Below are 20,080 nucleotides of genomic sequence, written 5' to 3' on the forward strand. Positions count from 1 at the left end.
GCATATATGTTACCTGTTCTCTATAAGGTCTCTGAAGAAGGCGTATATGCTACCTGTTCTCTATAAGGTCTCTGAAGAAGGCGTATATGCTACCTGTTCTCTATAAGGTCTCTGAAGAAGGCGTATATGCTACCTGTTCTCTATAAGGTCTCTGAAGAAGGCGTATATGCTACCTGTTCTCTATAAGGTCTCTGAAGAAGGCGTATATGCTACCTGTTCTCTATACACCTTTGAAGTATAGGTTACCTGTTCTTGTTGTGTTTCATAAGGGAGATCAGTGAGAGACCGAGCAGAGGGGTTGGCGGTGGTCGGCTCACTCATGGTACGAGTGAGGTAGTCACTGGTATTCGTTTCTTCTTGCACTGAAACATTAAACACACATGTAGAACTCCTGAACGATGTAACTAACACAAGAAACATTAAAAACCTATCTACAATCAATTGGGCTCTCGGTATAATTTGTCTGCATTATATCTTAGTAGTTTTGAAAGAAAAATGCTGATCTACTATTTCATAACATTTCATTCATGCCTTCCTCTAAAAGATAAACTGACCGCCTCCGTGGTCAGGTGGTAGAGCGTCCGCCCAGAGAGGGGAAAGTCCGGGGTTCAATCCCCGGCCACGTCATACCAAAAGACGTTAAAAGATGGTACTTGTTGGTACCTTGTCTGGCGCTCGGCATTAAGGGGTTAAAACAAGGACTGGTTGGCTCGGAGTCAGTATACTGTGTCTGAGTGGGGTATTCATATTAAACTGCGGCATGGTATCTCAGTGGGCTAGCACTATAAATCGGCATTAGTCCAGACTAGTACAAGCAGCCACACACACACACACGCATGCATGCACATCACTATATAAGTGTAATAATCTTGGACGCGACGTTAAACCCAATTTCACCTCACCTCACCTAAAAGATAAACTGAGATCGGACAAAACTCTTCAAGAGATGTGAATATGTCAGGAAAGGCATTTGCTACTTTAATGACATGGCCACATAGCTCTTCAAATCAGCTTACATACAAAGATTCATCAACGCTCCACATCAGCTCACACACAAAGATCACGCTCACCATTTGGACCGGACCCGGTTGAGTTGACTGGCGAAATGCTCCTATCTTCAGTGTAGACACTGCCATTAGGTTTGTGTTGATGAGTGTCCGGGACGGCGGCAGGGGTGGCAGTCAGACCTCGTATCGACTGACCAGCGTTGGCGGCGTTGTCCCGCGCATCCTGGTAGTCATCTTCCTCGGATTCTTCGTCTCCTTCCAGACTGTTCAGGCTCATGCTACAAAACAACACAGCTTCTATGTATAAACAGGCACATATGAAACAGCAACAAGAAACACATATGGCTGAGTGAAGTGGATTTTAAGCTGTAAATAGTCTTTCCACATCATGGCAGAAGATACCAAACATTGTTTAATGTGTTTTGCCAATGTTGAGAACCTTCTCTTGTGTGATTTAAGCAAATGTTGAAACCACAAGGCCACCTCACTACCATAACAAGAAGAAAAAGGCAAAGTAAACCAGGTTTATCTCATCCAGCATCTGCTCTAATATCATACAGTTTGATTTGTCTCTCTGTCTAAAGTGGCTAATAAATGACCCATCAAGAAAGATGTCAATGGTCAGTGAAACATTCGTGAGCTGAACCAGTGTTTTAATCGGCTACCCAAGAGCTTAGCCAGACTAACAAGAAAAATATGAAAAAAAATGACCCTTTATATGAAAAATCTTGTTACAATAAATGAATTATCTTCCTACAGATTTGTATATTTTTAAACTTTACTGATCATCAAAATGAAAGATAAGAATATGTATTCTTATACCTTAAGTTACAATGAATGCAAGACACGTCTATATTCTGGAGACATGCTCCTATGCTGGTTGGAGGAATACAGGGTCTGCTGATTTCATAAAGGAGTGATTATGTTCGGGTTTAGCGGCGCTAATATTATTGTTGTAGTCATCGTCATGGTTATGGTCGTGGTGGTGAAGGTGTTCCAATATTATTTACAGCAAGTGTGGCAATATATTTCACGCAAAACATCTGACGAACAAATACTTAGAGTGTGAACTGTAACATCAAGACAGCTTGACGTTTGGCACTACTCTATCACATGTTATCCTAACCAAGTCACAATGCTTCCCCTCTGTAGAGTGAGTGAGTGAGTGAGTGAGTGAGTGAGTGTGAGTGAGTGAGTGAGTGAGTGAGTGAGTGAGTGAGTGAGTGAGTTTGGTTTAACACCGCTTTGAACAATATTCCATTTATATGACAGCCTCCCAAATGTAAATTTTATACCATAATATATGTAATAGTTGTGTGTACTTAAGAACAAAACATTAAAAAAGGTTGCTTCATTTTCTCTAGGGATGTCAGTTGGAACAAGAAAACAGTGTTGTCACTATCCCTACCAGGGGGCCCATTAGAAGTTTATTTTGTACATATAGTAGTGTATATCAACAATGAAAAAAAAGAGCCCTTTAAAGCCTTTAGAAGAGGTGAGGTGAAATGGGGTTTAATGTCACATTCAAGATTATTGCATTTAAATTGCGACCCTTAAGAAGAGATAGGCTCTTGGGTCGCTTTATGGCATTAGAAAAACTGATTAAATGTGAAATTAATACACACAAAAGGCCCCTTCTTTGGAAAAAAATAATTTGTGGCACCAATTCTCAAACTCAGTATCTCTTAGATAAGCTAACTCCAGTAGTTTCACAGAAAACTTGTCCCCACTGCAGACACTATGCTCTCTGTAAAATAACATAGATCAAGGACCGTAACTGTGTATGCTCAAAATCAAAACTATGTTGCAATAGAAGTAACTCTGGATGGAAAAACAATAATTTTATTTTAATTTTAGAATCAATCAAGCCTTGACAAGTAGCACTTAGATAAGCATGCAAACTGTCGTTCACGTAACTTCAGTAGCTTCTGAGAAAACCTGTCCCCATTTCACACAGTAGGCACTAAGTTGAAAAGCATGGAGCAAGGGCCATAACCCTATCTCAATGGCTATCTCCTCTTAAGGCTTTAAAAGACTCATTTTTATAGTTATATTCACTACTACATGAACAAACATAATTCTAATGTGCCCCATGGCAGGGGGATAGTGATAAAACTGTTTTCTTGTGTCTCCGTGAAGTGGTTCAAGCATATTATGGTGAAAATTATGGTTTGGGTAAACCAAATATATATGCAGGTGCGGATTTAACCTATCTTCACTGATACCTGAATTGCACTTTAAACCTAATGAAAATATCAGGCTCAACCAACGCCACATCACTTATCATTTCCATTATAACTAAACAGTTCCCATTTCTTTTGTCATTCTGTCATGTAACATGGAGACAACCCATGTGTGTTGTGCATGAAGAGGTATCAAACTTTGATTCCTACCTGTAAATTGTGGAAATTTGAAACCCCAAGCCATCATTTTGTTTGTTATATGATGGCAGTCTGTAAATAATCAATTCAGGACCAGACAATCCAATGATTGACATTATGAGCATGGATCCATGCAATTGGCATTCGAAAACATACATCAACCAAGTCAAAAAGTCTGACCACCCAATCCTGTTAGTTGCCTCTTGCCACAAGCATAGTCGCTTCTTATGGCAAGCATGGGTTGCTGAAGACCTATTCTAATCTGGATCTTCATGGGTCCCATTTCATGAAACTATCCTGATCAAATAATGGTGACATCAACCACACTGATCTCATCAACACGTACAGTCATTATTTTCATTCGGTCCTGAATTACCCCAACTGAAAATCCTCTGAACTCCCAGTGTCCACAACAAGCACTAATTCCCCATCCCTTTATTTAGTAAGAATGTTAAACATGTTTCTCCAGGTGGATCAACACAACACGCCAACATAGCCACAAACTCCAGCATTTACTTGAAAAGTAAACTGTTTAGGAAATACAAATATACAAAGACCAAATTATATTTGTGTCACAATGAAAAACAGGAAATATAAATATTGCTTAGGAAGTTTTTTCTATGAAAATACACAATTAAAGTTAAGATGGAGAAATTATACAACAGAATTGTTCAGGTAAGCCTTTTGGGATTCAAGATGAAGGACACAAGGAGAAGATAACACAACATGTTCATGAACAGATGAGTGAGTGAGTGAGTGAGGGTTTACGCCGCTTTTAGCAATATTCCAGCAATATCACGGTGAGGGACACCAGAAATGGGCTTCACACATTGTACCCATGTCGGGAATCGAACCCGGGTCTTCGGCGTGACAAGCGAACGCTTTAACCACTAGGCTACCCGACCGCCCCTCATGAACAGATGAAACGTTCCTGTAATCACTACATTCATGCCCAGTAGACTGACTATACACTAACTGTGCAATCCGATACGTATCACGATACCTTGTTCACGATCCGTTACGTATCACAATACTTGCATGTGCTCTTAACTGTGGTTCGTAAGCCTTCTTTTTCATAGACAGGATGGCCAAATACCTGGCACACTGATGTTAAGTATGCTGGCAGTGTTATGTATGATGCAGCAGATTGAAATATTTACTTTTTCCCTACTAATTAGTGTTTGGTGTACCAGCAATTTAAGTAAACATTTAAGGTATGAATCAATATTTTGTACTGTGTGCGACTAAGATCAATACTTGTATTAGGAAGAAAAATATCATGATCCACCAATGCATCGGTGTATCGTCCCACCTCTGCAGTCAAGTATCTTGTGCTAGCCATCAGACTAGCCATAAATTATACAACCTTCCTTAATACAATTTAACACTGGTCACAAATCCTTGCCACTTTTGCAGCCCAATATCAATGTATTGCTTTCAGATTTTAGGGATCGAGAATGAAAATGACTTCTGACCTCCACACTGAAGATGGAGTTGTTTGAGAAAACCGATCACCTGGAAGCATTGATAACTTTTTGTACACCGGCAACCATCTGATGACATGATTAATACTGACAGACACACTTAAAAAGTCCCCTACACATACCAGGGAGTCAGGGTATTATTTAGTCATGGATAAATGTCACTTTCCACGTTAATTGGCAATTAGGAGAGTACCTCTGCAGCCAACCTTCACCCAGGAACAACACGGTGGTAACGGATCTGTGACCAAATAATGACTGGGCATATACTGTCGTTTGGTCAAGTTTTATTCTGTGGATTAATTACTATGGTTACTCGTTCAGGACGCTCTCAAACATCCAATTATAACACTTTTACACTCAAGGTGACATTATCTGACCCAACAGATGCATGTGTCATTTTCTGTACAATCTGTTTTTTCTTGATTTTATCTCAACTGTTGTTCTGTATATTTATGATCAGTTCGTTATTCTGAAACATCTTTATCATGGCTACTTCAGATAGACATACTAAAGTGGAGAATATAACCTTACATTTCACTTATAAATGTGCAAGGAGGTTTTTTTTACATAGTTTTTTAAATATTCAAATTTACTGCAATTTATTAATTTATTCATTGCTGCAATGTTATTATTTAGATCAGTTTTTCTCTTCCTAAAACCCCAACATTATAGTTTTTCTTAGATAGCAGATTGACAGTAGGGAATAACATTTACACTTAATTTCTATCAATCAAATGTCAAGAACATCTGCTATTGTGATCTGAAATATATAGGAAAATCTAAAGGTAAGTATAGTTACATACTAGTACGACTATGGCCCTGAACAACATTATTTTCCTTTCAGCCCAGCCCTTACTGTAATTCTATAGCCCAAAATGAAGCAAGTCAAGATTTTTCCACAGGTTCAAGCTGAATCTCTTATCTCAATGGGGCTCCTTTTCAATTCAAATGGAGTTGTTTGTTTCTAACATATTTTCAGAGACTAAACATTAGTATGTTACATACCTGCAATTGTAAGACAAGACTAACTAACTGTTTGTTTGGTTTTTAACACCACACTCAGCAATATTCCACCTAGCTCTATATTGGCGGTCTGTGAGTAATCAAGTCTGGACCAGTGATTGACATCATGAGCAAGGATCTACGCAATTGGGATACGATGACATGCATCAACTAAGTCAGCTAGCCTGACCACCTGATCCCGTTAATCGCCCCTTACGACAAGTAGTCACCTCTAATGACATGTATGGGTTGCTAAAGACCAATTCTAACCCCGATCTTCAGGGATGACCATGTAACAGAGCTATAAATTCCTAGTCAGACCACATAAATACCCTAACAAATGGTCACATATATTCTCCATGCTAGAAGCAAACAGCTGGTTACAATTGTACAGCTGTACAATTAATGGTTACACTCATCATGGGTTATCTATCCTGAGTGAATTAATTTTGGAAATTCTCAGCCTTTTGGGTTTCTGTTCTCAGAACAACACATAAAATCAATTGTCCTGAACAATGCAAGACATCATGTATACCAGGCCTCTTCACAATACAATGGAATAACAAGACATTCAGCAAGAGGCAAAATATGTAGTGCTCAGTGAGAACTACTGAAACTAATTTCACCTATCTGTACCCATATGATATAAATACAAATTCATTTCACAATTTGTGTAAATTCTGTGCAGATGGTTGACAAACAGGTCAACATTACGAGTTAATGACATGACATATATGTAGTCTGAACATTAATAGGTGGTGTTCTGCACTATACTGCTCAAAACAAGTTAGGGACCACACATGCTGAACCTATCTGAAGTGCATTGTTTAAGCCTTACAAACAACAAGGTTACCCCAGATTATTTTGTTTGTTGTTTAACGCCACACTCAGCAATATTCCAGCAATATGATGGCAGCCTGTCAAAAATCAAGCCTCGATCAGACAATCCAGTGATTGATATCATGAGCATCTGTCCATGCTATCAGGGTACAATAACACGAAACCAATCAAGCCATGGAACCTGAACCCTGATCCACTTAGTTGCCTCTTTCGAACAGCATAGGTTGCTAATGACCAATTTAACCCAGAATCTTCATGGAGGGGATCATTGGACAATTGTTGTGACCAATATTTTGCTTATCATGGAAATTAGTTTCAGCTGCCTGCTGATTATTTCTATTAGATGTTTCCACCAAGCGATTATCATACAGATACAGATAATGATTTTGATTTTATGCCGCTTTTACCAATATTCCAGCAATATCAGGGTGGTAGAAACTAGAAATGGGCTTCACACATTGTACCCATGTGGGGAATCGAACCCAGGTCTTCGTCGTGACGAGCAAACGGTTGAACCTCTAGCCTACCAAACCACCCCGATAAAGATACAGATACACGTAGAATTATATTTTGAAAAAAAAATATTACCTTTTTCCTGTCATAGCGAGCATCCTAGCTCGAGTTGTCTCCCTTGGATTTCGGGTTTGGGTTACCACTTCGTTACACCAACTACGACGGCGTATTCCCCCTGGACCAGAACCTTCAACTTCATCGACGACAGTGAAGTCGGGCTGCACATACTGCCTCATGTAAAGAGGGTCTGGGATGTCTGTTGAGCTGTCTACGGTGACTCCGTTTACGCAGATACGGATGTTGCGATCACCTAGACCGTCAGCGTCAGTGGATGCGGAATGATGACTGGAGAATGCTGAAGGTGATGCCTCGGACGTAAGGTGACTGGATGGGCCCACCTCCTGTGCCAAGTCCAGCATAGACTTGTGATGATCTACAACAATACACGAACAATCATACACAATGTAGGGAAGCAGAACTTGCATAGCACGTGGATGCGTTTCTAACATGGCGGTCAGGCAACAGTCTTGGTATCCACAACATCGAACACTTTCACATCAAGTCTTTCACAGTAGAAATCCACAAACACTTATTATCAAGTCTTCACGTGGTGCAGGAAAATTCAACTAGAAAAGGTATGCACTTCAAACCTGGCACTGAATAAATCTGTATAAAAGAACTCCATAATTCACAAAAGAGATTAAAGATCTTGTCCCAAAGCATCAGAGATATCCATAGATGAATTCAGTTTCATTTCATCGGGTCAGCTATTTGTCACATTTCACCTTTGTTTTAAGTATCATCGAGATACACTGATCACAAACATGATCAACAGACAAGAAGCCCAGAGTCTCCATCAAACACTCTGCCTCGAGACACATGTCAGCTCCATTGTCATATCACACAGGTATACATTACACACAATGTAAATGTTACGATATTGTCTGGTCACCCTCCACTCGACTGCCGATCAGTGGAAGTTGACATGAACCAATCGTTAGCGAGCTTCATGAGCATCATGTTCATCCTGACTAGGTTGCCATCCCGAGCTTTTGTGTACCGTAATATCCAAGCCGACAAAACCAATGTTATGGAAGTGGGCGGAATGTTTGATTGGCTATGTCAATACACCTTTCCCGATGCCCCTTGAAACATTTAAAAAGTCACTTGCCTATCTTTCTCCAATCAACACCTGATTAATCTTTGACCTTTCACTTCTTTAGGTCCATGATGAATTTAAACATGTTTTTTAAAAATCTGAAGAAAATCTGAAGCAAATAAAAGAAATTCCAAAGTTGAACTGAAGGACAAAAGGCCTAACTTCTTTATTTGAGAGGACGGGATTGGCAAATCTTCCCACTGTGAGTGGGATGCTGCCAGATTTCACCCTTTGCAGCAACCTGTGGATCAGACAGGTTCAACCTGAGTTAACTGAGGAAGAGCAACATTCAGCAACAATGTAATCCTAGTGAACTGAAAATTGAAACTCTTCAAATTTTTGCATTTGCATGTACTGAGAATTTAGGAAATCTTTGGGGGTTTAGCCTATAATCATATCACAGTGACCTTTCAAAAGTGGCAGGTTCATATAGGCCAGATATTTCAGTGTCGGAATCAAGTTAATTAGGTCTCATTCTAAACACCAATGGAAGTATTTGTAATGGATTTCTTGAACAGTTGCAAAAGCTTTGATCTGACAATAATTGCCTTTTAGAAGACTAAGCTGAAATGCTTGATTCCCAAGGCAATTGGACATGCCTTTTTAAAACACTTTTGATTTCACACCCTTTCTAAATCACTTAACAGAATAAAACTACATGTTTTCATCTTTATTATTAGCAAATGATTATCAAATTTTATGCCGATGGCAGGAACTGCCAGTGCATACAGTACTGGTCCTGTTTTGCATCAAGAAAACACTTTGTCATTCAATCTTTCTCAAAATATAATCACTTTTCACATCACAAATTCAGATATCTTGCACTAAATCTGCACTTCCCATGAAAAGCATTGCCCTCATTTTCAAACTAATCCACTCCAATTATCTATGAAATTATTTTGGCAATTACTCTTAAATAAGCATGAAAGAGAGAAAGCTGAAGGGTTAATGTCATTGCACATGTGTACATGAACAGCCTCCAATATCGGTTTCTGATTAAAAACATTTCTACTTTTTTTGTGTCTCAGCAAATTTGGGCCAGCCATCTATTTATCCTGACCACATCCAAGCCTTGCTTCACATATCATGTATTCCCATCATGACTAACATGGATTGTTGACTGGACACATGAAACTACCATGAAAAGTTAATGAGGTACATCATTTCTGGCTCTTCTAACACTCCTAGATGACATGCCGTAATATAAGTGAAATACTGTTGAAATCAACATTAAACTCACTCAGTCACTGACACCAACCTCATTCATTCACTCACTCACTCACTCACTCACACCCACCTCACTCATTCACCCATCCAACTCATTCAGTCACTGACACCCACCTAATCCACTCACTCACTCACTCACATCCACCTCACTCATTCACCCATCCAACACACTCACTCACTGACACCCACCTCATTCATTCATTCATTCATTCATTTATTCACTCCCTCACACCCACCTCACTCACTCACCCACCCACTCACCCATCGAACTCACTCACCCACTCACCCATCCAACTCACTCAGTCACTGACACCAACCTCATTCATTCATTCATTCATTCATTCATTCATTCACTCACACCCACCTCACTCACTCACCCACCCACTCACCCATCCAACTCACTCACCCACCCAACTCACTCAGTCACTGACACCCACCTCACTCACTCACTCACTCACTCACTCACACCCACCCACCCCACTCACTCACTCACTCACCCACTCAGTGACAAACAACTTATTCTTCCTTACACAGATTTCTTCTCCCTTTCAAGTTAAGTTGAAACTTGACACCGTCCAAGAATAACATACCAGTGACAACGTTCAATTAACTGTTTAGGAAAGAGTGGACTTGGGCTGTAAAGGCTTCAAATATCAGTTGACTGTAACAATGTCGACTTCACATGAAAGTATATCATGGCATCAGTGAACATTATTTCAGCTGTGTCAGCTCAATGTGGGAGAAAAGCCACAAGTGACACGAATTTTAGACATTTTATTACCAGCTTGGTGAAACCTTCCAGCACAGGTCTGGTGCTGACAAACCAAGAATCATCATTAGGGCTAATCTGGGATCCAAACCTACTGTCACAGGATCCTGACCCAACTAAGGGATGCCACAATGTGCTCTAGATGACTGGGCCACCAGTTCTCTGATATTCAAAGAAAATAGGAAGAAGCACCCATGTAAAGTTAATGTAATGACCCTGTAAGTGTAACACGACGAGTTCCTGTTACAAAAATAAAAGCATAACCTTGTACACTTCCAAATATATCATAAAAATATGAATCACTATAAGTGATAACACCAGGTGTTCGCGAAAAGGTAAGTATATCCTGCCCTTCCAATTGCACCCATCACAAACACACCCAAAGGCAAGTCAAGTGTTGACCTGAACAAACACGGGAACAAGTACAAGTCCAAGGGGGTCAGTGAACAGTCACATCCACAAGTACATACCTGCTTCATCTATGGGGGATAGCGGTGACCCACGACCTTGAATATCAAGTGATGGGCAAGATGAGCTGAAGCGGGCGAGCGAATCCCTTCTTACATCCTGAAACAAAAACAAAACAGTCAATACAGGGCTGTAGGCACCAATCTGGTTATCCAAAGAGTTCGGATCTAATCCCATAGTGGGTGAGACCAAACTGACATAGCCACATCAGTGTTGGCCATATAGGTTGGCATCCTTATACCCTGACTACCCATTGGCAGGCTCCATCAGCATCAGATGTTCTTTATAAAGGCTTTAATCACACAATGTAACTTGAAAGCTTTCTCTCCAAGATGACATGGTAGCTCATACAACATACAAATGTCAGCCATGTTTGCTAAGCCATATGTATGTATCAGTCATAATCACTCTCCATGCCAACACAGCCACAACACACAAAGGTCTATTTGATCTTCAGATGCGAACCATCTACTGCAGTGGGACAATACATCAGAAAATGACATCATAAAAACAGCCAGTATTTTAAGATCAAAGTACTTTAAATCATGTTAAATATTTCTTTTTTAATTTGAAGTTTGGCCATGTGCCCTGTCAGAGTACAGTCCAGCTCTTTAACTATAAACATGTTTAAATCAGACACCAAACTTCAGTTCATAATCTACATTTCAACCATCATTTATCAGTCTGTAATTTTAGCCTCTAAATGAAACCTGTGTCTAGCAAATTAGCTGATGCTCTAGAAAGATCAGCATATTCTAGTCCATATACTTAAATCTACTGTAAATAATACAGGCAAGTGAGACTTCAAAGTATTTGGCAGAAACTGTTTATTTCTTGAAATTATTACATTTGAGTTTACCCTGAAATAATATATCTGTCATGTTTCCTGGATTCTTTATAGTTGTTCCTTCTTTTTCACTGATATATGTTTTTTTAAATAGACATTTTGATTATTGTGTTGTTAGGAACACAGAAGTATATTACTCAAAAGAAGTAAAAGAACACCATTTTTTTCATATTACTACAGTTAATCTGTCATGGCATGACAGATTAACTATAGTAATACGAAAGAACTGTGTGTCCTTTAACTTCTTTTGAATAGTATATATCGAGTACATGTACTCACTAGGTGCCAAGTAATTAGGTCAGCCAACATAATGACATCCTCTTTCCAGAATCTCCACCAACCTCGTAACCCCCATATAGCATTTCATACAACAAAAACAATCTCTCGTAAACAACCTTGGATACACACATGGCGCCTAACACTGCCCTTGTTGGAATGCATCACAATTCTCACAAACAAGATTACTCCAGCAATAATGTCTAAGAGCATAGAGCATGCTTATGCATGGAGCACAGTGCCATATAAATGGATTATTATTATCATAGTTCATAGTATTTACAGAACAGTTTCATCAAACCAATATATCCAAACACATATACCTACACATTAACACATACCTGCTGTATTTGACATAAATAAATGTCTACCCCAAACTTATTACAAATCTGAAAATGTCATAAACACCTGGGCTGCTACATATAGAATGCTTTATGTGGTTCATGCTGAAAATGCAGGATTGGCAGGATATGGGGGATATTTTCTACAATATCACTGTGTCTGAGCTTGATTATCAACTTGCCGACTCTTCAACTCCCTCCCACCACACACCCTACAACCACACACACATAACAGCCTTCTTCTTACAACCTCCTCAGCATCCTCTTCAAATGTTTTCCTCACAACCTCCCTCAAACTCCTCCTTCCAACCTCCCTCACAACCCCTCTCAAATCCCTCCTAACCCCTCCTAACAACTGTCCTCAAACAATCCCGACAACCTTCCTCAAACTCCTCCTGACAACTGCCTACGTTTGCACTAAAGCCACAGTTCACCTTGACCAAGAGAACCAGATCACTCTGACTTCTACAAAGCTGTCATCATATACAAAATTTCAAATACACAATCAAGGAAACAAGAACTTGCCGAGAAACAGCTAAAAACTTCATCACATCGCTTACATAACATTTAACACAATAAGTTGTGAAGGATCATGATATCAAAGTTAACAGAACCGATGTTCATATATCATATTTTTCTGGATGTTCACAAATGAACAATTTTATTGGCACCGGCTCATTTAATAATTGAATCTGTTAACACCAGCTGGTTTTGTTGTTATTTGTTAGTGTGTCTTACAGACTCTGATACAAATATATATCCAATACAGCCCATGCAAGTCTATAATGTTTGGCAAGTCCAGATTACTGCAGTATCAGGAAAGAAGAGAGTCTCTGGGCTCCCTTTTATTATATTTTTATTAAGATAATTGAACAACTGTTTTTTCTGTACAATATGGTCATTTCAGGGACTAGATGTTATCTAGTTATTTATCTGTGACCAATGGACTGGAGTTCATCTTGCACCAACACAGCAGACTGCAGGGCCTAGAGACTCCTACCTCCAGCACCAGGTCCCCTCCACCCCCTGGTCTGGTCTACTAGCTGGTCCCCTGGGAAACACAAACCCTGGCTCACCACAGACACGCTATGGAAGATGTACATTTGTTGATGTTTAGACACAAGCTTTGAAGTTGGGGACGGAGGGAATCTCTGCACTATTGTGTTACATCTCTCTACCTCCTCATGCGAACACCTGAAATATCATCAACTGATCAGCTCTCTATTCTCCCTCTCTCAAAGCTATCCGTAGAGCTGCCCCTCTATGCCTGCTTTTCCTTCTTTTCTCTTTCTCACCCTCTCCCTCTTTATCTCTCCACCCTCTCTCTTCCAAAGCTCACCAGGAAAGTCCCCTCTTTTTCCTCTTCCTTAACTAAATTCTTTCCATGTCTCTAGAAATCTCTAGGGTATTTTTTATTCCAACATTCTCTCTTGATGTTCTCCCTTTACTACCTCTTCCTGTCCATCCCCTCCCTACTGTTTCTTCTCAAAGTTCATCTTTTCTTTCATTATCAAAACACAAAACCTTCAACAAATCCTTTTTATTGGTATGGAAAATAACAACAAATTTCATACTGAAACTACATGATCTGAGACTAGAACTAAATTCATCACCCGCCATAGCTATGCACTCAATAACACTGAAAATACTTCTAAATTCACCAGTGCCTTTTGCAAAAATTATCTCCTCCTCATTTACAAAATGTTCATGCAAAGAAAATATGCATCTCCTCTCTAGACCTTTATCATAGCAATATTTGTATTCCATTGTGTATGTCAATGTTTATAACTTTCCGTTACAACTAGTCATATTCATGTTTTGTGTATGTACGATATATTTTTCTTCTTCTTCTTCTTCTTCTTCTTCTGGGTACAGCCCCATGCATACATGACCAACTGGGTTATATGGGGGATGAGTGAGTGAGTGAGTGAGTATGGTTTAACGCCGCTTTTAGCAATATTCCAGCAATATCACGGCAGGGGACACCAGAAATGGGCTTCACACATTGTACCCATGTCGGGAATCGAACCCGGGTCTTCGGCGTGATGAGCGATCGCTTCAACCACCTGGCTACCCAAACGCCCCTCTATGGGGGATGGAGATGGCAAAATGGGTTAAGTATGTACACAAATGTATTCTCTCCTACTTTCAGCCATCTCATCTTTCCCTCACTCATGTCATCTAGCCACCTAGTGGGGAAGCCTTGTGGTTAAAGTGTTCAATCTTCGTGCCAAAAGCCCCACAGAAATACAATGTGTTAAGCCCATTTTTGGAGTCCCCCACAGTGATATTGGTGGAATATTGCTAAAAGCAGTGTAACACCAAACTCACTCACGCATCTACCCACCTATCCTTTACTGCCGAGTGAGTGAGAATGGCTTAATACATCTTTCAGCAAATACCAACAGCACAACAAAGAATGAGCTTCACAAATCATGAACAAGGTAAATGCCATCAAGTGCAAGTTCACTGTACACTTTACTATATGGAAGAAGTCCTTTAGATCTGCTCTCTCCATCATGCAGTGTATTATCTAACACAAGGATTAGCATGACATCTTTGTAAGCCCGAGACAATTTAGGTAATGCAAATCATGTCTACCAGGCATCAAGAACAAGCCAATTCACTTCTGGGTTTGAGATAGCAATGATGGAGGCACACTCCAGTACCAAAACCTCCTCTGGCCTCCATATATACTAGATATGCTTAAGAGAATGGACCCACAAACCGTTCAACCGATAATTGTTTTTTTCCAAACTTCCAAACTCCATAAACAATGTATACAATCTCTCTCTACTTGGAAAATGTCATCATACATAACCTACAATTGAATTTCACAGTTCAATCAAACAAGTATACAAGGCAATATTTTCCCTGTCATTGTGTATCTTATTTTAGTACATTTCCCTGTCATTGTGTATCTTATTTTAGTACATTTATCCAGATTTACAAAATATTTTCCACTAATTAGAACAAGTCAATAATCATGTACTTTTATCCCAACAATCTTTTTGTGGTGAGAAAATATGTTTAAACACCCCTCTAATCACAGGCCTTAGCTGCTAAATCCCGTAACACCCAGCCTGGCAGTACTCCAACAGAGGATTACCTCCCCTAACTCTGCCACGACTTCGATCTGCTTCCTATTTCCTGTTTCGGCTACAGCAGGTGTGCGATATTTGGGCACTTGCCGAAGAATCCCTCTCTAACATTTACCAAGACAATTCTGTGCGAAATAACCTAGAGAGGCCTTTCACCCTTAGCGTTGTTGTTCTTTATATGATATTCTTTTTCACAAATCCTACAAATCCAGCTTCTTCCTGCAGCTGCATCTGTATAGGAAATACATCAACTTCAAACTGCACCAGATAATATGCAAGACTTCTGCCATCATACTTCTTACTATGACATGAATACACTTTCTGTGGAATTTCACACCTGGAGTCACTGTTATGTCAGGTCATGATAACTTTGTGTGTGTATCAACATCTGGCATCACTTTAGGAAAGGGCACATGTACTTTGTTTCTGGAGTCACTGGTAGGGAAGACAGTCTTGTATATGACCACCTGGTGTCACTGTTAGCACAGGGCAGGATGACTTGTATATCACCACCTGGTGTCACTGTTAGCACAGGGCAGGATGACTTGTATATCACCACCTGGTGGCACTGTTAGCACAGGGCAGGATAACCTTATATATCACCACCTGGTGTCTCTGTTAGCACAGGGCAGGATGACTTGTATATCACCACCTGGTGTCACTGTTAGCACAGGGCAGGATGACTTGTATATCACCACCTGGTGGCACTGTTAGCACAGGGCAGGATAACCTTATATATCACCACCTGGTGTCACTTTTAGCACAGGGCAGGAAGACTTGTGTATCACCACCTGGTGTCACTGTTAGCACATGACAGGATGACTTGTATATGACCACCTGGTGTTACTTTTAGCACAGGGCAGGATAACCTTGTATATCACCACCTGGTGTTACTTTTAGCACAGGGTAGGATAACCTTGTATCTCACCACCTGGTGTCACCGTTAGCACATGACAGGATGACTTGTATATCACCACCTGGTGTTACTTTTAGCACAGGGTAGGATATTCTTGTATATCACCACCTGGTGTCACTGTTAGCACAGGGCAGGATAACCTTGTATATCACCACCTGGTGTCACTGTCAGCACAGTGCGGGATAACTTGTATATCAAGACCTGGTGTCACTGTTAGCACAGGGCAGGATGACTTGTATATCACCATCTGGTGTCACTGTTAGCACATGACAGGATGACTTGTATATCACCACCTGGTGTTACTTTTAGCACAGAGTAGGATAACCTTGTATATCACCACCTGGTGTCACTGTTAGCACAGGGCAGGATAACCTTATATATCACCACCTGGTGTCACTGTCAGCACAGTGCGGGATAACTTGTATATCACCACCTGGTGTCTCTGTTTGCACAGGGCAGGATGACTTGTATATCACCACTTGTTGACACTGTCAGCACAGGGCAGGATAACCTTGTATAACACCTCAACATCACTGTGAGCACAGGGCAGGATAACCTTGTATATCAATACCTGGTTTAACCATTAAGGAAGGACCTGCTCACACAGCATATTGACAGCTGGTAGTAGTAGCAGTGGGCGGCATGCTTCCCCATACAAGGGGAAGCAGGGTTGCCTTCCCTTTATACCAACAAGTGGTGTTACTAGATTCTAGTGTTTCATTGTAAGTGTTCTAATGTTGCAACATTGGGGTCCGTGCCTGTGGAATGACATGTACCAGTAGCATGCACTCCTGTTAATCAAATTAACTTATCATGATCAGAATCCCATCAGAATTATCTCTAATCAAGACTTCTTCATCAAACCAGGTTCGTTTATATAAGCCATGTTTGTATTTGAATTAAGACTATGGAATTTCTTTAATTTCATTATTTAGTCATCATGAAACCTGCATGCATACAGGTTTATCACAAGAGATCAAAAGGATATCCCACAAGAGACCGAAAAGACATCTTCCAAGACATTACAAGATGGAATCACGAAAATGCCAACAAGACATCTTCAAGACACCAAAAGATATCTTAAAGACATTACAAGACCGTTTCAATGCCTTCTGTGACACCTTCAATACTTTATAGTACACATACCAGATATGACACTACAGCATAGGGATAGAACAGTACCATCATATCCTGATAATGTACAACCATCATATCCTGATAATGCACAACCATCATATCCTGATAATGCACAACCATCATATCCTGATAATGTACAACCATCATATCCTGATAATGCACAACCATCATATCCTGATAATGCACAACCATCACATCCAGATAATGTACAACCATCCCATCCAGATAATGTACAACCATCACATCCAGATAATGTACAACCATCACATCCAGATAATGTACAACCATCCCATCCAGATAATGTACAACCATCCCATCCAGATAATGTACAACCATCATATCCTGATAATGTACAACCATCCCATCCAGATAATGCACATTCACTTGTGAGGATATGGCTATTTTTGTCAAAGAGCAAGCCCCCTTTACCAGTGACCCAACAAAGAAGATAGTTTCATAATCAGATGAACATGGTATTTGGCAAGATTAATCGAACATGGTCTTTATTTTTAACTTCATTCTCGATAAAAACCAGAATAATTTATCTGTAAACAGACAGCATCTTGGCAACAACACCTATCTGTTCACTGAAGTTATGCTATTTTCTCATGATGTAATGGGACTTCAATGAACATTTTCAAACTTCCTATCTTCTTTTGTTATTTCACAAAGGAAAAAATAACAATAATCTAGTATTCACAAATCTTGGTATTTCAGAGCCAAGTTTAGAATATAATCTGACATTTCAGCCCAGATAGGTGACTACATCCCAATATTAAGTAGAGAAAACTTTACACCTCCATGAAAGCACCACAACTGGGACTGTAGCTAGGCCATGTTGATGACAGACAAGTCTCAGACAAGCTATTCTGTTGCATTAAGCAGGCCACCATGGTGACAACCAACTTGTCTGACTGGTGGTCTTGCCAGCAATGACCACAGCAAGATATTTGACAAAAACAACAAGGATTATCATTTCTCCATGCTTTTCTCTAAAGACAAACCAGTACTGGTAAACAATTGTCATAACATGACTAACTTGTAACTGGCGGACTCCCCACCATCACCATAACAACCACCACCTCCAACCCCATCTCCAACCCCACCCCACCCCAAGTCAAATAGAAGTAAATGCTCTCCTATGTGGAAAGCATTAATCCCTGAAGCGCAGTGATGGAATAGAGAATTGAGTGAGTGAGTTGGGTTTAACGCCGCTTTTAACATTATTTCAGTTATATCGCGGCGTATCAGCTTAATGTGGGATTAAAGAAAGCCCGAAGTGATGCAGGTCCCCCACATTTACCACTTTGGTGAAACCCACAAGCATGGGTATGGCGCTGACAAACCTAGAAATATAATCGGGCCGAACCGGGATTCGAAACCACAATCATAGGTTTCTGGCGTGCCCAAGGGATGCAACACTGCCCAGCGAATCACAGCACCTTAGACGACTGGGCCACCCATTCCCCACGATGAAATGGAGAAGGCTGCCTCACACAATATTCTACCATAATGATTGGTGCAGCCATGTGGATTAAATAGAATTGGCCTTGTTCTGTTTAGTTCTGGTTTTATTTCCAGCAAAGTAACCTGATTTGATTCAAACCCATCAAAGTCAGAAGAGTAACCAATTGCATGATAAAGATTATTAGTTACCATGGAAATTAGAATTTTCAAAACCACATAGGAAACTTTCGATTTTGACCCAAGGTCTTACAGCACAAGAAAACAAATGTGAGATGTTCATGTGAGCAGTACTTCTTGTAAAATGAGTTCAAATTGGCAATATCCAATCAATATCGGCAGAAAAGTAACAAGTCACCTGCCCAAGCGGGGGGAGATACTGCTAATCATGAAATTAATATCCCTTGCTCACATTCATATCTGGACATACTGAAGAATACTATCACGTCAGGTTCACTGTACTTGGGATGGGAGTGTGCAATGACATATATAAAAGAGCTCGCAACAAACAATGTAATTGAGATCTAGATTTACACAGTACTTCTTACCAAGTCCCACACCAACTGTGGTCAGGTTTTACACATGTTGATCAACTTGTTATGATATGTATGATGGGGTCTTTGTTCTTGATAACCTTGTCAAACAGTCTTATTATTTTTAAGCAAAAGACTGCAAACCCACCTAGTGAACATGTCCAGTACAGCAATAGCTAGACTAACATCTAGTCTCTGAAATGAACATATTTTACAGAAAAAAACAGTTGGTAAATTATAGTTATGAAATATAATAAAAAGGAGACCAGAGACTTTCTTCATTTTCATACTGCATTATTCTAGACTTGCCAAACATTATACATAGACTTGTATGGGCTGTACTGGATATATTTGTTTTAGGGTTTGTATGATGGACTAAGCAACAGCAGTCATGGTAAATACGTACCATTGCTCATTTATGATATGGCTGAAATATTGCCAATGTGACGTTAAATTTTAACTCACTCACTTACTCACTCATTTATGGCCAAAGAATTATGCCAACTCATCTCACAACACCTGGATTAGGTACAGTCTTTGTCAGTAACATATTTCTTTTCGAAATTTCCTGCTTTAGATTTCAAGGAAGTTAGATCACATGTCAAGCAGGTGAAG

General features: G+C 40.0%; 1 protein-coding gene across 7 annotated transcripts in view; it reads right to left on the reverse strand.

The window, feature by feature from the left end:
- Window positions 1–20,080, reverse strand: part of LOC139453836 (rho guanine nucleotide exchange factor 28-like) — a 251,958-nt gene that overhangs the window by 82,190 nt on the left and 149,688 nt on the right. For all 7 annotated transcript variants that reach the window (XM_071235686.1, XM_071235454.1, XM_071235606.1 and 4 more), the window contains 4 exons: window positions 10,853–10,949; window positions 7,303–7,660; window positions 1,071–1,285; window positions 247–362 (listed from right to left, as the gene is read on the reverse strand). In XM_071235686.1, coding sequence (XP_071091787.1) covers window positions 247–362; window positions 1,071–1,285; window positions 7,303–7,660; window positions 10,853–10,949 — 786 coding nt within the window. The remainder of the gene's footprint in view (window positions 1–246; window positions 363–1,070; window positions 1,286–7,302; window positions 7,661–10,852; window positions 10,950–20,080) is intronic.

Source organism: Haliotis cracherodii, unplaced genomic scaffold (assembly GCF_022045235.1).
Source record: "Haliotis cracherodii isolate W230 unplaced genomic scaffold, xgHalCrac1.p SCAF_1, whole genome shotgun sequence".
NCBI lineage: Eukaryota > Metazoa > Mollusca > Gastropoda > Lepetellida > Haliotidae > Haliotis > Haliotis cracherodii.